This window comes from Myotis daubentonii, chromosome 16 (genome assembly GCF_963259705.1).
Source record: "Myotis daubentonii chromosome 16, mMyoDau2.1, whole genome shotgun sequence".
Classification (NCBI taxonomy): domain Eukaryota; kingdom Metazoa; phylum Chordata; class Mammalia; order Chiroptera; family Vespertilionidae; genus Myotis; species Myotis daubentonii.
This window is the reverse complement of record NC_081855.1, coordinates 4,253,965-4,269,213: the sequence shown is the minus strand read 5'-3', so window position 1 is coordinate 4,269,213 and position 15,249 is coordinate 4,253,965. Positions and strand designations below refer to the sequence as shown.

The 15,249-nt window shown below is 64.3% G+C and overlaps 2 protein-coding genes across 12 annotated transcripts in view; one reads left to right on the top strand and one right to left on the bottom strand.

Annotated features, from left to right (window-relative positions):
• Positions 1–15,249, bottom strand: part of SLC5A10 (solute carrier family 5 member 10) — an 89,387-nt gene that overhangs the window by 15,735 nt on the left and 58,403 nt on the right. The window lies entirely within an intron of this gene.
• Positions 704–15,249, top strand: part of FAM83G (family with sequence similarity 83 member G) — a 74,485-nt gene continuing 59,939 nt past the window's right edge. For 7 of the 9 annotated variants that reach the window (XM_059668424.1, XM_059668425.1, XM_059668430.1 and 4 more), the window contains exons 1-3: positions 705–843; positions 1,239–1,878; positions 11,813–11,980. In XM_059668424.1, the coding sequence (XP_059524407.1) occupies positions 1,357–1,878; positions 11,813–11,980 (690 nt within the window). In that variant the 5' untranslated portion in view covers positions 705–843; positions 1,239–1,356. Of the gene's footprint in view, positions 844–1,238; positions 1,879–11,812; positions 11,981–15,249 lie in introns of all 9 variants that reach the window. The other 2 variants (XM_059668423.1, XM_059668427.1) reach the window with 2 other exon arrangements.

The following is a 15,249-nucleotide window of genomic DNA, read 5'->3' as shown; positions in this document are numbered from 1 at the left end:
CCGCAGCCAGAGCACCCAGCCAGGGCAAGCGGTGGGGGTTGGGGGACAGGAGGGAAGGCTGGGCCAGGTGCCTGGCCGACTGGCCTGGCACAAAAATGGGGCGTGGGCTGTTTGGCCAGGTTTAATGGGCTTTGTTGTCCTTGCCCTGGCAGCCTGCTTTCAGATGTGGTCCCCACGCCTCCCATAACCAGGGTCCCAAGCCCCAGGGACGCGGTGCATGGCTGGGCTGACCCCAGCCCACAGCAGCCCTTTCCAGCTCCCCGCCTTCCGTGGGGCCTGCTCCTCACGCAGGTCCAGTCCTGGGGCAGGGCCCCCTCCCCGCAGGGAGCAGGGCTCCTCAGCTGCTTGTCCACACCAAGCTCTGGGAAGGCTCCTAAGATTGGTGCCTTGGGCTTCCCAGCCTAGTATCCCACCTCTACCTCCACAGCTGGACAGCTGGCCCACCATGCACTTCCCCTCCCACCTGGGCAGCAGCAGAGGTGGGGCTGGACCAGGGGTACCCGCAGGCCTGCGGGCGGGCTGCCCAGGCTCTCCACCTGCTGTGTGACCGCAGGAAGAACACTGTCCCTCTCTGGGCCGCATGCAATGTTCCAGGAACTCTTGGACTTGCTCCCTGAGCTTTTCCCAATTAGGGAGCCCACGCCTGGGCAGCGGAGGGGGCGGGTCTGTGCTGTCGGCGGTGTGAACGAGTTCCGGCCCCGCCCCCGGGCCGCACGTGACCTCAGGTGGTGGCGGGGTGGGCGGGGTGGCACTTAGTCACCCGCCTGCCGCCGCCGGTGCGCACCGCTCCGCTCCGCCCTCCCGGCTTCCTCGCCGGCTACGCGACGCGCCCGAGGTCTCCCGGTAAGCGCGGTCCGGCCCGCACCCCGGGTCCCGGCCCCTTCCTCCCGAGCGGACTCCCAGCCTGCCGGCCGCGCCGCCCGCGGCCTCCTCCGGGCAGGCCCCTCGGGTTGCCCGTGTGGCGCGCGGGGTTCCGAGACCCCTGCCTTCCCGGAAGCCCCGCGAGCGCGGCGGCTCCGACCTGAGCCAGCGCCGTCGGGTTTCAGGCTCCTGCCCCCGCCCGGGAGACTTTGGGGAAGTTCCCCCGAAGTAGCCGAGGACTTCAGGCGGCGCCAGAAGCCGGGAACCGGAGCCCCGTCCCGGCAGATTCGGGGCCGGCCCTGCGCGCCCCGCCCTCAGCCCTGCCCTGCCTCCCGGCCGCCCGCCCGGCTGACCGGCGCTCCCCGCTCTCTCCGCAGGCGCCTATGGGCAGAGGAGCAGACCGCCCCGAGGCCCCGCGCTGTCCCCGCCGCCCCGACTTCGGGTCCCGCCGAGCCGAGCGCCCCGCCTCCCGCGCAGCAGCCCGCGCCGGGCACCATGGCCTTCTCCCAGGTGCAGTGTCTGGACAACAGCCACGTCAACTGGCGCTCCAGCGAGTCCAAGCCCGAGTTCTTCTACAGCGAGGAGCAGCGCCTGGCGCTGGAGGCGCTGGTGGCCCGCGGCCCCGAGGCCTTCTACGAGGTGCTGAGCCGGGAGAACATCCGCGACTTCCTCTCCGAGTTGGAGCTGCAGCGCATCCTGGAGACCATCGAGGTGTACGACCCGGGCTCGCAGGACCCGCGGGACTCGGGCTGCCTCCCGGGGTCTGAGGACCATGGAGCGCGGGACCGGGAGGAGGCCAGTGGGGCCGGGGGAGCCCTCGCGGAGGCGGAGCCCCCGCCCTCCCTGGAGTACTGGCCCCAGAAGTCAGACCGCTCCATCCCCCAGCTGGACCTGGGCTGGCCGGACACCATCGCCTACCGCGGCGTGACCCGGGCGAGCGTCTACATGCAGCCGCCCCTCGACGGGCAGGCCCACATCAAAGAGGTGGTGCGCAAGATGATCAGCCAGGCCCAGAAGGTGAGCCGCCCCTGGGGGAGACAGCACCTCCCACTGGTGAACGCTCTCCGCGTGGAGAGGCCATGGTCCAGCGGGCCCCCTGGCTGCCTGCTTCCATGGGGTTTCTGGTTCTTGGCAGAGGGACCAGGTGCCTGTGTGTCCTGGCAGGTGGCAGCAGTGGGCTGCTGCACGCCATGGGCCGCTGTGCCTTGTTGGGGGTAGTTCTGACTCCCAGAGGCCTGGTGAGCGGGTCTCCCAGAAGAAGGTGGGGAGGGGGAGGAAGTATGTGCTTTCTCCCCTGTCCCTGGGGATGGCTCTGACAGCCCTGAGAGGTGCAGCTCTCACACGCACCCTGAGTCTCTGATGCTGCTTTTGTCGGGTGGGGGAATGAATCGTCATGGCGACCAAGAAGTTGCCCGAGCCCATCTGAGGCTGGCCTGGAGGTCTGAGTTCAAATGTGCCTGTTCCCTGGGTGTGTGGGCCACAGGGCCGCTCGCTCCACCGCTCTGAGCTTCTCCATGAGCCTTGCCATGGCAGAACCCGTCAGCCGAGGGTGTGAGAGGCGGGGACGGCCTGGTCTTCGGGTGGGAGCAGTGAGTGCAGCTGAGGGTTGTCCACCGGGTTGAATTTCTCCCCCGGAAGGGACCTCATCGTGGGCCTCCCCTTGCAGACCCCTGCCAAGCTGCGCAGTGGGTAGCCATACGCAGTTGACACACTGACGCAAATTCTGAGAAGAGGCGCTTACCACTGGCAGAGGCAGCCAGGTCATTGCTGGACAGCATGACCTTGAGCGCATGCTTCTCCCCGCCGAGTGGAAGTGCCTTTTGCACGGTTCCAGAGCACATCCTGGCGTGATTGGCACAGCCTGCCGCCAGCTGTGTGAGGAGGAGTCTGAGGCCAGGCCCTGGCTCGGCAGAGAGCAGTGAGTGACTGGGTTGTAGGCAGGTCTTTCTAGTGGAATCTCACCCCTTCGCGGTTCCAGGCCCAGAGGGGACAGCAAATGGCACAAGACCTGAACCTTGGCTGTGGGGGCCATTCCGGCTGCCAGACAGGCCTGGGGAGCTCTTCCGCAAAGAAAGCAGAGTGGGTCAGGAGTTGAGGCGTAGCCGCGGCGTCGCCTTCCAGAGCGGAGTGTCTGTCTCGGGTGGGGGGGGGGGCGGGGGGGTTGGGGGGGGTTGGCTGGGGCCGCTGGCCTGTGCCAGGGGCCGGCTCTCAGCCTGCCCAGGCAGTGCTGGGGCTTCGGGTCTCTGGGCTGTGAATGGAGGTGGCGAGGATAAAAGCCGTGTCTCTGGCTGTTGTGAGGATAGAATTGGGTGATAGGCGTGAGGAAGAGGAGGAGAAGGGGGAGGAGGAAGGGGCCTTCATAGTTTTCAGCCCAAATAACCTGCCCCACACCTGCTGTGGGATAAGAAGGTGCTGCTGACGTGGGTGCCTGACTTGAGGTCATGAAACCCAGTTCCCTGGAGGGCCTGTTGGGACCCATTACCTAGCCTCCACCCCCTTTATACAATTGGGGAAACTGAGGCCAGGAAAACAACCTGCTCTGTCAGGGTTCTCCCTCCTCCCCCCCGGGAATGGGAAGGAGGCAGACACCAGATCCAGCTTGGCCTGGGAACAGCCAGCATCTAATCTCCCCCAGACAGAAAGACAGGCGGCCTGGCTCAGCGATGGGGCCAGATAGGGGCGCCTGGGGCGAGGCTGGGCACTCAGGGTGGCCTCCCCATGTCTCGATGGCTAGGGCTGAGACCCAGCCACTCCATTTAGTCCCGTGGGTCCTCCCATTTCTTCATTTGCTTCCCGCAAAAGCCCCACGAGGTGACGGGTGTCACCTGTCTCAGGTGACATAACCAGGAAAAAGTCCATCTCGGGTTGAAACCCTGCTCTCTTGGCACCACAGTCATGCTCTCCTGCAGCCCCCGACAGGTAGGCATTGCCCTGCTTTCATCCCCCTAAGAATGGGGCTCACTGCTGAGCCTGACGCCCTCTCAGGCAGCAGGGAGCCTCACGAGCCAACAAGAGGGATCTCAGAGGCAATAGAGGCCAAGCTGCTGTCCAGCCCGTCTGCTTCCATGTCACGTCCATCCTGGCTCCCGAGGCCAGTGATGTGTGCGCAAGCCATCTGTAAAAACAACAGCTGCTGTTTATCGAGCGCGAGGCACTTCATGATCTCAGGTAGTGGCTCTGCCCCATTTCTCAGATGTAGAAACTGAGGCCTGGCTGGCTAGTCCCTCCAAGGTCACCTAGCTAGTTCTTGGGTGGAGGGTGGGGACCAGGCCCGTGTTGTCCTCAGACTCGAGGACCGGTCGGTCCCCGGCCATCCTGCCTGGCCCTGGCAGGGCAGGGCGGAGCGCTCATGAGCGCCTCCCATTTCCCCTGCCCCTGCTCTGGCTGCTCCCAGCTCCCAGGGGCTGGGCCGTGACACTGACGGATGCTGACAAATGCTGACCGAGCCCTTACCTGGCCGCCCGCCTGGGAGCTCTTCCTGCTGTCTCTCTTCCCATGAGTCACTTCTTTCCCCCTCTCCCCGAATTCTCTCACCCCTGGTACCAGTGAGGGAGAACTCCCCCGCTTCCCAGACCAAGAATGGGGATCCCACTGTCCAGCCTCATGGCTGGAACACTGGGCCCCTTCCCACTGGGCACTGGGCTGGGGCTGCTGGCACTGAGTCGGGGAAACCCAGCCCGCCACCTCCTCCGCCTGGGCTGTCGTCAGCATGACAGGCAGACCGTGGGCAGCCTGGGAGCCTGTTCCCGCCAGGCTACCCCCTTCAGCGCTGACACCTGCTGCCCTGTGATTCTACACTCCTCTGGGGAGCCCGGGGCCAGGCTGGGCGGGGATGGGTGGTCCTGGGCCTCAGAGGACCGCTGGCTGCGGCTGTGGCTCTGAGCGCTGCTCTCTGGGCATCTTCCGGCCCCACTGGGCTCCAGCTTTCCAAGGTGGGAGGTCATCTGCCCGCCCCCGCCCCCAGGGGCCAGTGATCTGTCTGGAGAAACTGCTCTGGGGTTCAGCTGCAGGCCAGGGGCCGGCTACAGCCTCAGAGAGAAGGGGAGAGGCTGGGTGGCAGGACGGTAGAGTGCACCCCCCCCCCCCACATGGGACCAGAGCCCCTAGTAGGGCCCCTTCACTAGCCTGGCAGCCGTGGGGAGGCCCCAGGGCAGGGGGAGTCATACACCCTGAGGAAACTGAGGGAGAATGAGTGGCCAGGGCGAGCCTGCATGCGATTTCACGCCAGCCAGGCAGGGCGCGGGAGCAGAGACCCAGAGAAGTTCTGTTTCTTGCCAAGTGCCACCAGCAGGAAGGGCAGGAACCAGGTCGCGCGATGCCTGACCAAGCCCACGTCTTTTCTCTCCGGCCCCCGTCACACACTGGAGTTCTGACTGATGGTTGCCTCCAGGAGAATGAAAGCACTTGAATGAGGCATTTATTAAACACCAGGTGTATGCCCGGTGCTGTCATCCTCCCAGCAACTCCATAAACTAGGGGTGCAGGTGAGGAAGCAGGCCTGGTAGGGCTGACCTCTCCATAGCTTGTCGGAGGTCACAGAGCTGACACTGACGGGCTGGGCGCAGAACCCAGGTCGCGGTCTCGGACCCTTTCCCGGGAGCAGCAGTGTCTTGGCTGTCCCTGCTGAGCCAGCCCTGGGAGCAGTGCAGCCTTGCGGCTCCCCATGCACTCGGGACCGGGACCGGAAAAGTACTGCCTCGGGCTCCCTGTCCCCACAGGTCCCACACGCGGCTCTCCGAGAGGGGCTGGCGGGGACAGGGTGCCCGGGAGCCAAGGCGGGTCCCTGCGGACCAGAGGGAGAGCTCTCCCTGTCCCTGAGCTGGGCAGCGCCCCAGAGGCCCCAGGGCACAGCAGGTCCAGGGAGCTGCCTCCTGGCAATTCCCAGCCCCGGGCCCACGGCCCTCCCCTGCAGGCGGGGAGCCAGCTGATAACACAGTCCCAGTGGCCTTTGCATCTTGAGAGTTTGGGGAGAGCCAGGAGGGCTCTGCCAGGAAGCAGGGCGGCCCCTCGGTGCACACCTGGCTCCTGCGGGCAGGCAGCCTCAGACCTGCCAGCAGCCTCAGACCTGCAGGCCCTGCCCTCCCTGGACCCTGGGAGGTGGGGCCTGGCGTCATCGTCCTGTGGCAGATGAGGCTCGGAGGCTCGGAGCAGGCCGGGGCCTGCCGCCCTCGCACCAGCCGCCTTGGCGTGGCCAGCCTGCTCTGGGCTCCACAGAACCCCACTCGCCCTGGTCTGACAGGCTCACCCTGAAGCCGAGGCTCCGCCCTGGGCCGGCAGGGAGGGGCTGGTCTTCTCAGAGGCCCCTGGCTCGCCTGCCCAGCCCAGCCACGTCCTGGCTGCGCGACCTTGGCCTCAGTTTCCTCAGCTCGTACAGTGGGAATTGGGCACTTGTCCCGAGGCGGTAACAGCCGTGAGTGCCCACAGGCTGCCGGGTGCAGGGCACAGCCAGCGGGCCTGGCCTGGGTGGGCTATGCCACCTCCTTTGTGGGGTCCCGGTGACCCCAGGCTCAGGCACCTTCCCAGGTTAAATGCCGCGTGGGCAGTGGAAAGGCTCGCTGCCCCGCAGACCCGGCACGAGCCCAGCGCTGCTGTTAACCATACCCGAGACAGCCCCTCTGCCTCCGACCCCCACTCCTGCCCCTTCGGTGCCATGGCGACGGCGGCGCCTGCCTCAGAGCTGTGGTGGGATCGAATGGGAAAGGGACGTAAAGCACTTGGTGTGGTATCTGGCATGGAGCTGGCATTCCTCCGCATCCTCTTCCCGCCTTCCCTCTGCCTTTCTCCTCACCGCCCTCCTGACAGCCCCTCTCTGGGAGAAGTGGCGAGCTCCCCATCCTGCAGGAGTTCAGGCAGGGGCTTGGGGGGCACAGCAGAGGGTGTGGCTCGCCGGTGGCCTTGGCACGTCTCTGATAGGCCAGTCTTCTGGGGGCTCAGGATGCTCGCTGGGACTCGGGGGAAGCTAAGGCTTTAAAGGCTTTTGAAATTATGACTCTGAGATTTCCCAGTTTGAAAACCCTCCGTTTATGCCAGTCACTGACAACTGTGGGCGGTCTGTCCTGCACCCGCGGCCGGGAAGCTTGGAGGATGTGGGCACCTGGAGCTGGTGGAAGCGGGAGCAGCCTGTCCTCCTGTCCGGTCCACAGGGCACAGCCTGGCCCCCCGATGGCCTTTCCCAGGCTCTGCCAGCGCAGTCCTGAGCCCGGTGAGGAGCTGGTGTGTCTGTGGGAAGGCTGGAGTATGGCTTCTTGACCTCATCCTGCTTCGGCCCTTTGGTGCTCAGGAGGCCCGAGCCTTCTTTAATTGTTCCTAGCGAGGCTCCTGTCTTCATCTTCCAGAAACGGGGGGAGGTGCCAGAGCTGGTAATGTTGGAGGGGAGAGGCCCCGAGGCATTGCCCTCTGGGCGGCTCAAGGTCAGGGGTTTATTTCAGGACCCAAGGTGGCTCTGGGAGGCAGTGGGTGGCGGCACAACTGGAATCCACACAGGACGCCCCGAGAGAGGCTGACAGCGACTCCCCTGCCCCTCTGTCAGGTACCAGCGTGGGAGGCGGCCTGGCCTGGCTCAGCATCTGTTACTACAATCACAGACGTGCTCCCTGCCTGCCCGGGGGATAGGACTAAACTCAGTGCCAGACCTTTAGAGCCAGATGTGCAGACTGGTTTGGGGAGTACCAGGCGTGGGGGCTGCCCACAGGGGGCCAGGGGCTCCCAGGAAGCATCCTCCGTGCTTGGAGAACCTTCCTGGCCTTTCAGACAGCCTCTCATTTATCCCCGCAGGCACCAGGGGAGGAGAGCAGGTCACGCCCGGGTCTGCCCCCGCCCCCTGCTGGAGGCGGTCGGTCGGGCAGGACAGCAGCAGCTCCTGCCTGTCTCAGAGCCCATGCGAGGGGGCCCCTCCGTCTGTACACTGTGCAGATCTGCGGAGAGGAGTCTCTCGGAAAGGTCCTCGCCTCACCTTCGGTTTGGAAGCTACTCTTACCGGGCGTGGCAGCCAGGCTAACAGTTTCCCATTTGGGACCGTGGAGGTGCTGCTGGTGTCCTCTGGCTTGCGTCAGTTCCGAGAGAAACCTGCTTGCCTTGTTCCTGTTGTGTCATGGTCCTGCCCCCTCGGCTGTTTTTAAGATTGTCTCCTTGTCGCTGGCTTTAAGTGATGTGGTTATGATATGCCTTGGTGTCATTTCTTTACATCTCTTCTGCTTGGAATTCACTGAACTTCCTAAAGGCGTGAATGCGTAGTTCTCATCAATGTGGAAAGTTATGGCCATTATTTTTCAATGTCTTTCTGTCTCGCCCCCCCACCCCGCCCTCTGCCTGGGCACCTCTGTGACTTCAGTTACGCCCACAGCTCCCTGAAGCCCTGACCCCGTTTTCCATCTCCTTCTCTGGGTGTCATTTTGGATAATTTTATGGACATGTCTTCAAGTTCACTGTCTTTTCTCTACAGTGTCTCATCTGCTCTTAATCCCATCCCATGTATTTTTCATCTTAAATATTGAACTGTTTCACCTCTTGAGGTTCAGTTTGGTGTTTTTAAACTATCTTCCCTGTCTTAAGTAACTTTTTAACATTTAGAATACTCTTTGTTATCAGTGTTTTCATGTCCGTAGCTGCCAGTTCTAACATCTGTATCCATTCTGGGGTAGTTTTGATAGGTTTTTTTTTTTCCTCCCAAGGATCATTATTTTCCTGTTTATTTGTGTGTCTGGTATTTCTTATTGGATAGCATTTTTTTGCTGTGGGGGGGGGGGGGCTGAAGTTTGATTTTTTTCCTTTAAGTATCTTGGAGCTTCGTTCTGGGATGCAGTGAAGTTGCTTGGAGACAATTCAGTGCTTTTGAGGCTGGCTGCTAAGCTGTCCTGGGTGGAACCAGCAGGGTTAGTCCAGGGTAGGCGTTGGATCAAGCCTGGCCTCCTGCCTGATTTTGTAAATACGGGAGCACAGACAGACACATTTGCTCCGGAGGCCCTCGGCCACTTCCTGCGGCACCAGCGGAGCTGAGTGGCTGTGTCAGAGACCACGTGACTGGTAGAGGCTGACATATTTGCTGTCTGGCCTTTATAGAGGCTCTGGGGCTCGCGTGCCCACTCCTCAGGCAGCAGGACCCTTTGGGGACTGCCCTGCAGACCCTGCGTGTTAGGGGCCTGCCCCTGGCTGAGGGGACGCGAACGGTCCCTGGTCCGTGTGAATCGGCAGGGGACGGTTCCCGCCGGGCCACCTGGAGGCCCTGGGTCTGGAGGAAGAGTCTCAGGTTGCTGTGACGAGGAGGAGGCCGGAAGCGGCTGTGCACTGGCACCGTTCACTGCCTTGTCCTCACCTTATGCAGGAACCAAGGCACTTGCCTGAGGTCGCGTATCTTCCCAGAAGGACAGTCTAGAGCCCATGCTGCCGCCCAGGAAGGGCACAGGGAGTCGGGAATGCCCTGGCAGGGATGGCCTTGGGTGGCACATCAACCTTCCCCATTTTATAGATGAGGAGACAGACCAGAGAGGGACACGGCGCACCCAATGCCATACCGGGACCAAGCCCGGAGCTCCAGCCCTGGTCCTGCCCTGCCCTTGCCCGGGCGCTCAGACTGCTAGTAGGGGCCCGGGAGGAGGGGCGCACTCCAGTGCCCTGTGCCCTGCCGTCAGTCCATCAGGGCCAGCACAGGTGTCACAGACCTGAGGCCTTGGCTATTGAGGCGGTGGCCTCAGGTGGAGGGTCCCACCCACCTCCAGTAACCACCTGGTGATGGAGGTGCCTGTGGTGGGCACCGGGGCCTGGGCCAGGTACCATGTCCACCCCCTACTGGCTTGAGGTGGGACTGGGGGTCCCCTCCCCTCGGGCCACAGTGTCAGCATGTCTCTAGTGGAGGTGGATGGTCACACACCCCAAGGGCATTTTGGGGACACTGAAACCGACAGCAGATGGATGGGGTTATTAAAGGAGACTGGGGAGCAGTCCCAGCCATGTGGAAAGTGGTGGGGGATTCGGACCTGGGAGGCGGGAGGCAGGAGGCAGCTCTGTTGGATGCGGCAGGGGAAAGGGAGGCGTGGAGCTGCCGCAGGAGCGCACTTTGTGGGCTTGCCCACAATGCAGCCCCCCAGACGTGGGGAGGGATTTGGGTACAAGACGCACTCGAGCCCAGCACTGATCCAGTCCCTGCCCATGTCCCCCTCCATATCAGTCCTGGCACAGCCATCCCCCGCCCCCCCCCAAGACATCAGCCCACCCTGCTGCGCTCTGGGGCTGGGGACCGATGGTCTTCGTGGTGTTGGGCCCCTCCCTGCTCTGGGGCTGCATCTTTCCCGGCAGTGAGACCCGGGGACCCCGGGCTCCCTCCCTCCCTCCCTCCGGCTTCGGCTGTGCAGTTTGCAGGGTGTCCACGGCGCCTCGCGTATGGAACACATGTGCCTGCCGCCCCCCCTGGAACCAGTGCTCACGGGGACACAGCCAGTTCACAGGCGCCTGCCCCTCGCGCTGCGCGGCCTCCTGACAGACCTCGGGCAGCGGCGTCTCCAGACTCCACCTCCCCTCTGTCTTGGAGGCTTTGGCCTGGCCTCGCCCAGGGCCTCGTGGGGCTGGGGCTGGGGCTACAGGAGCGGCCGGCGTTCCCCTCGAGGCAGGGCCGGCAGCTTTGTGCTCACGCCTTGGTGTGTGAGCTGGAGAGACCGAGAGCCAGGCCCACACCCCACTGGTGGATGGCAGACAGGGCTCGGGAGGGGCTGGGCTGGTCCCTGGCTACCCTCATTCCTGCAACCCAAGCCATGAGCTCCCATTCTCAGTTGACAATAGCTCCCGGAGGGCCCTAGTCCACGCCCCAAGCTGGGCCCAGCCAGGGGCTCTGCCCTCGATGAGCTCACACTGTCGCAGGCAGTCTGGGCCTCCCAGATAGAGAGCCAGGCAAGGGATGCACCCCTTGGTGCCTCAGTTTCCTCATCTGTAAGATGGGAATTGCTGCGGCCACAGCCCAGAGGCTGGGACTGAACAGGGGCTCTGTCAACCCTTGGCACAGGGTCTGGAAGTAGCTGTGCTCCCTCGAGGAGAAGGGCTCGGGGGGCCCTGGGTGCTAGCTGAGTCTCTTGCCCCAGCTTTCCCATGTGCAGGACTCGGGCTGCCAGAGAGCCCAGTAGCTGACTCAGCAAGCGGCACTGCGCCCACCAGGCTGGCAGCCACCCTGAGGCCAGTGGCTTGTCCACATCGCCCCGGCCTTTCCCTGCGCCTCTCTCTCCTCAGGCCTTGGGCGTGTCGCTGACCACGTTGGACTGTGGCTGGGCTGGGCTGGGGGAGGTGCACCTTGACCTCTGGGGCTCTACCCGGAGTCAGGGCCAGGAAGGTGGAGGTCAGCTGTGTGGGCAGAGGTCGTCAGAGGACAGGAAGAGCCCCGTGCTGGTGTGGGCGGCGAGGGAGCCTGCCAGACCTCACCCCCCGGGCTGCGGGGCGACCTCGGTGAGCCTGTGCCAGCTGCTGCCCTGCCTCCTGGCTGTTGACGCCTGGGGTTCATCTCAGCACCTGGGGTGGCAGGTGGAGGGCAGTGGTGTGACCTGCCACCTCGATCGGACTGAAACGGGCCCGGGGAACCCTGGCACCCGCAGGAAGGAGGCCTCAGGACGCAGCTCCCTTCGGACTGCAAGGCCTCGAGCTGACCCCTCCCGCTCCTTGCGCAGCGCACGCCTCCCTCACCTCCCACCCCCGCCTGGTCACTGAGCTCGGGGTCTCGCGTTAGGAAGGCAGCAGGCACGCTGAGTGGACTTCTCGTCTCCTCCCTGCGGCCTCGGAGTCCAGCCTGTGCCTCCGATCGAGATACTGAGCCTAGAATTTCGGGGCCAGCTCGTCACGTCCCAGTCCCCGTCCTGAGGTGTGGGGAGCAGAGCTGGAGTGGCCCAGAGAGGTGGCAGGCACGGGCGGGTTGTTTGTCTTGCGAGGCACCGGTCCGCACTGTCGTCCTGCCTGACAGCCGTCTCTCCTGTCCCAGGTGGTGGCCGTGGTCATGGACATGTTCACCGACGTGGACATCTTTAAGGACCTGCTGGACGCCGGCTTCAAAAGGAAGGTGGCCGTGTACATCATCCTGGACGAGAGCAACGTCAAGTACTTCCTGCACATGTGCGAGCGGGCCCACATGCACCTGGGCCACCTCAAGGTGAGCTGGCTGGTCACGAGTGACCGACGCGCCCCTCAGCAGACACTGCACCTGCTTTCTGCGGACGGGGCTGTGCCGGCACGGAGTTCGCAACCCGGAGCCTCCTGCCGGGTCGCCTGGCCTCCCCTGCAGGCCGAGGGGCAGGGCGCTAACTACCTCCAACAAGCAGAGACCCGGCAGACATTGAGAAGGGCCCGTGGCCAGGTGCCGGAGCCACACAAGGGCCACCCTTCGTGGTTTTTCTTAGTAGCCCGTGCCACGCTGGTGGCCTGTCTGCTTACACGCCTCCGGTGACGCGTGCTCAGACCCCGACCCCAGCAGCTCACGCCTCATCTGAGATCTGACTCCCAGAGGCTTCCTGAGTGTGAGCCACGCTCTGGCGCTGTAACGTCCACCACAGGCTTTGGGATCTGGCTCTGACAGGAGGCTCCCGGGCGAGGTCAGGGAAGGCCTCCGTAGCTGCGGAGTCAGAGTGGACTTGAGGAAGGAGGGCAGCGTGGAAAGGGCCCGAGAGGGGGATGTCGTTGGGCAGAGAAGCGGGGTCGTGGTGGGCCTGCGCTCTGAGCGCTGCTTGCTGTGTGTCCGTGAGCACATTACCTCCCCTCTGGGCCCAGGATCGCACTGGCCCGACGGAGGGGGGTGTGGGCCAGTGTGGCTGGCCTCTTCCGCACGGACACCTGGCGTTTGGTACTCTGCCCTCCTTTCACCCGGACACCACTTGGCACCTATGTGTGCAGCACACTCCCCAGAGAGTACAGATCAGCCAGTCGATCCCATTTTACAGATGAGGAAATGGAGGCGCTTGCCTGGGTGTCACTCATGGCTAGAAAGTTAGAGAAGAGGGGGCAGCACCAGAGCCCTTGGCTGAGAACAGCCTCCGACGGGTCAGGAGTCCTCGGGCTTTAGGCCTGCGATCTGAACAGACTCCCAGGAGGAGGGGAGGCGCCAGGCTGGGTCACAAGGGGCTGGCACCTGTCCTGTAATTTGTCGGCTTTTGTCAGGTCTGCCCCCGATCCCACTGAGCCTTTTCAAGTGGCTGCGAGCTCTCCCGGGGCGAGGCTCCAGCTGCTGGGACATTTTAATGTGGGCTCTTTAGTGGGCTGACCCCAAGCCCCACGCTCACTCGCCACACTCCCTGCCGTGTAATTAGCACTGAGGGTCGGGTCCGGGGCAGACAGCTCACAGTGAGTCCAGGGCGTGGAACAGGCGTCTCTGAGAGGCGCTGTAGAGGCCCTGGCCCTGTGGCCAGCAGATCAGAGACCCTCGGGGCTCGCTACCCAGCCCCTCCCCCGACAGGCTCCCACGCCGGGCCCCTCCACGAGCCAGTGGGTGCTCCTCACAGCCGCCTCCCCCAGCCCGTGCATTCCCAGGTGTGGATGAGGCTGGAGCACTTGTCCGTGCTGAGCGGGGACCCAGACCTGGGGCTGGCTGCCCCGGAGGCCTCGCCCCATCCAGCGCCCACGCCTCTTCTCAGGGACACCCCACTCTCCGGTCTCCCCGGAGTATCCGAAGTGTCTGAGCTCCCGGTCGTGGGGGGCATCGGGGGCGAGGGGGGCTGGGCTGAGAACACGCCCGCGGGGTGCACAGCTCCCACCCACCGGTCCCGTCCTTCGCTCCCCAGTGCAGTGGGGCCTTAGGATCCGCCGCAGCCCCACAGCCTTGTGGGGCCTGGAGTGCGTGAGCCAGAGGGGCCTCGAGGCCGTCTATGCTAGGCTCCCACAGGGCCGATGGGGAAACTGAGGCCTGTATTCCTGCAAGTTGGGCTGAACCTAAAAGCCAGTAGTGAGAGCTCAGCCTGGACAGGAGGGAGCACAGACCCTTGGTGCCCGACGTCCCTGCCAGAGCAGCCTCCTTGGGACATGGTTCCACCTGCCTGAGCCCCAGCGCCTCTCAACTGTGATGGCGCCTCATAGCGTTGTTTGAGGATGAAGTCAAGGCTGTAAGTGCTCTGTGAGTGGGGTGGAGGGGGGCGCTGTGCAGGACTGGCAGTCACAGGACATCATCAACCACAGGCCTCCACCCCCGCCCGGCTTGAAAACGAAGCTACAGCTGGGGCGCAGCAGCGGCAGCTCACCCTGGATCCTGGGCCTGCCCACCCCCTCACCACCGCCTGGCACTGGGGAAGGTGGCATGGTCTGCAGGGTGCTGTGCTCAGAGCTGGGTGCCTTCATGGGAAGGAATGGGGGACGTTGGCCTCTGAGCCGCCCCCTCTACAGCCTGGGCGGGCGGCTAGAGGCTCCGTGGGCCCAGCCCTGGCCAAGTGTCACCTTGTCTAGGGCCTGCCCACACGGCCCACCTCCCTGCCTGCGGGCTGGCTGGGCCTGGACCTGTCTTGGGAGCACTTCCTTTGCCAGTAATCCCGGGCTCGCCCTCGGCCGCCCGCCGTCCTCGGCCGGCTGTGCTTCGACCTGCCCCCAGATCCTCCAGGCCCAGGGCACAGGAGGCGCGTGGCGGGTCATCCTGGTGACCGTGGCCCTGTCGGGTGCCAGTCTAGGGGAACCAGGCCTGAGCCCCAGCTCTGCCACCTGCACTGAAACCGTGGGCAGAGACACTGCATCTCTCTGGACGTCAGTCTCATTGTCCGAAAAATGGGACTATGGCCATGTCCTTGGCAGGGCTGCTGTGAAGAGGAGGGAGGCCGTGTGGGCAGGACACGCAGCCTGCCTTTGGCTGGGGACAGGCACCACGCCTCCCGGGACACTCAGCTCAGGTCTGAGTGCCGAGGGGCTCCCTTCCCCTCGGAGCCGTGGTGGGCTGGGACCACCTCACGCGCCTGCTCCAGGCGGCGCTCCCACCTGCCTCCTGAGCTTTGAGCCCCACCAGCACGTTCTGGAAACGGTTGTTCTGGTTTCCAGGTGCAGCAGGAGGACGTACACTAGCACGTCCCCACGGATGAGGTCCTCAGCCTCCCCCGGCCCCGGCCCCTGACGGCCCCCCAGGTGGAGAGTGTGGGAATGACGCCCCAGATTACAAATGGGCAACAGGCCTTCCAAAGAAGACCCAGCGCTCCCCCCTCCCAGGACCAGGCCATGTGGCCAAACCACTTTTGGGGGTGAGACTGGGTGCCAAGGGGTGTCCCAGAGCGAGTGGGAGCCAGGCTGGGCCTCGAGGCTCAGAGCTGGGGACGGGGGCTGTGAGGTGCCTGGCTGATCTGAAAGCTGCCGGCTGTGTGCAGCCAGACGGGAAAAACCAGTCGCCGCCTGGGCAAAGGCTGGACCCATTTCTGATGAACAAAGACATCCCAGCCACGGAGGCTGTGGGAAGGTGCT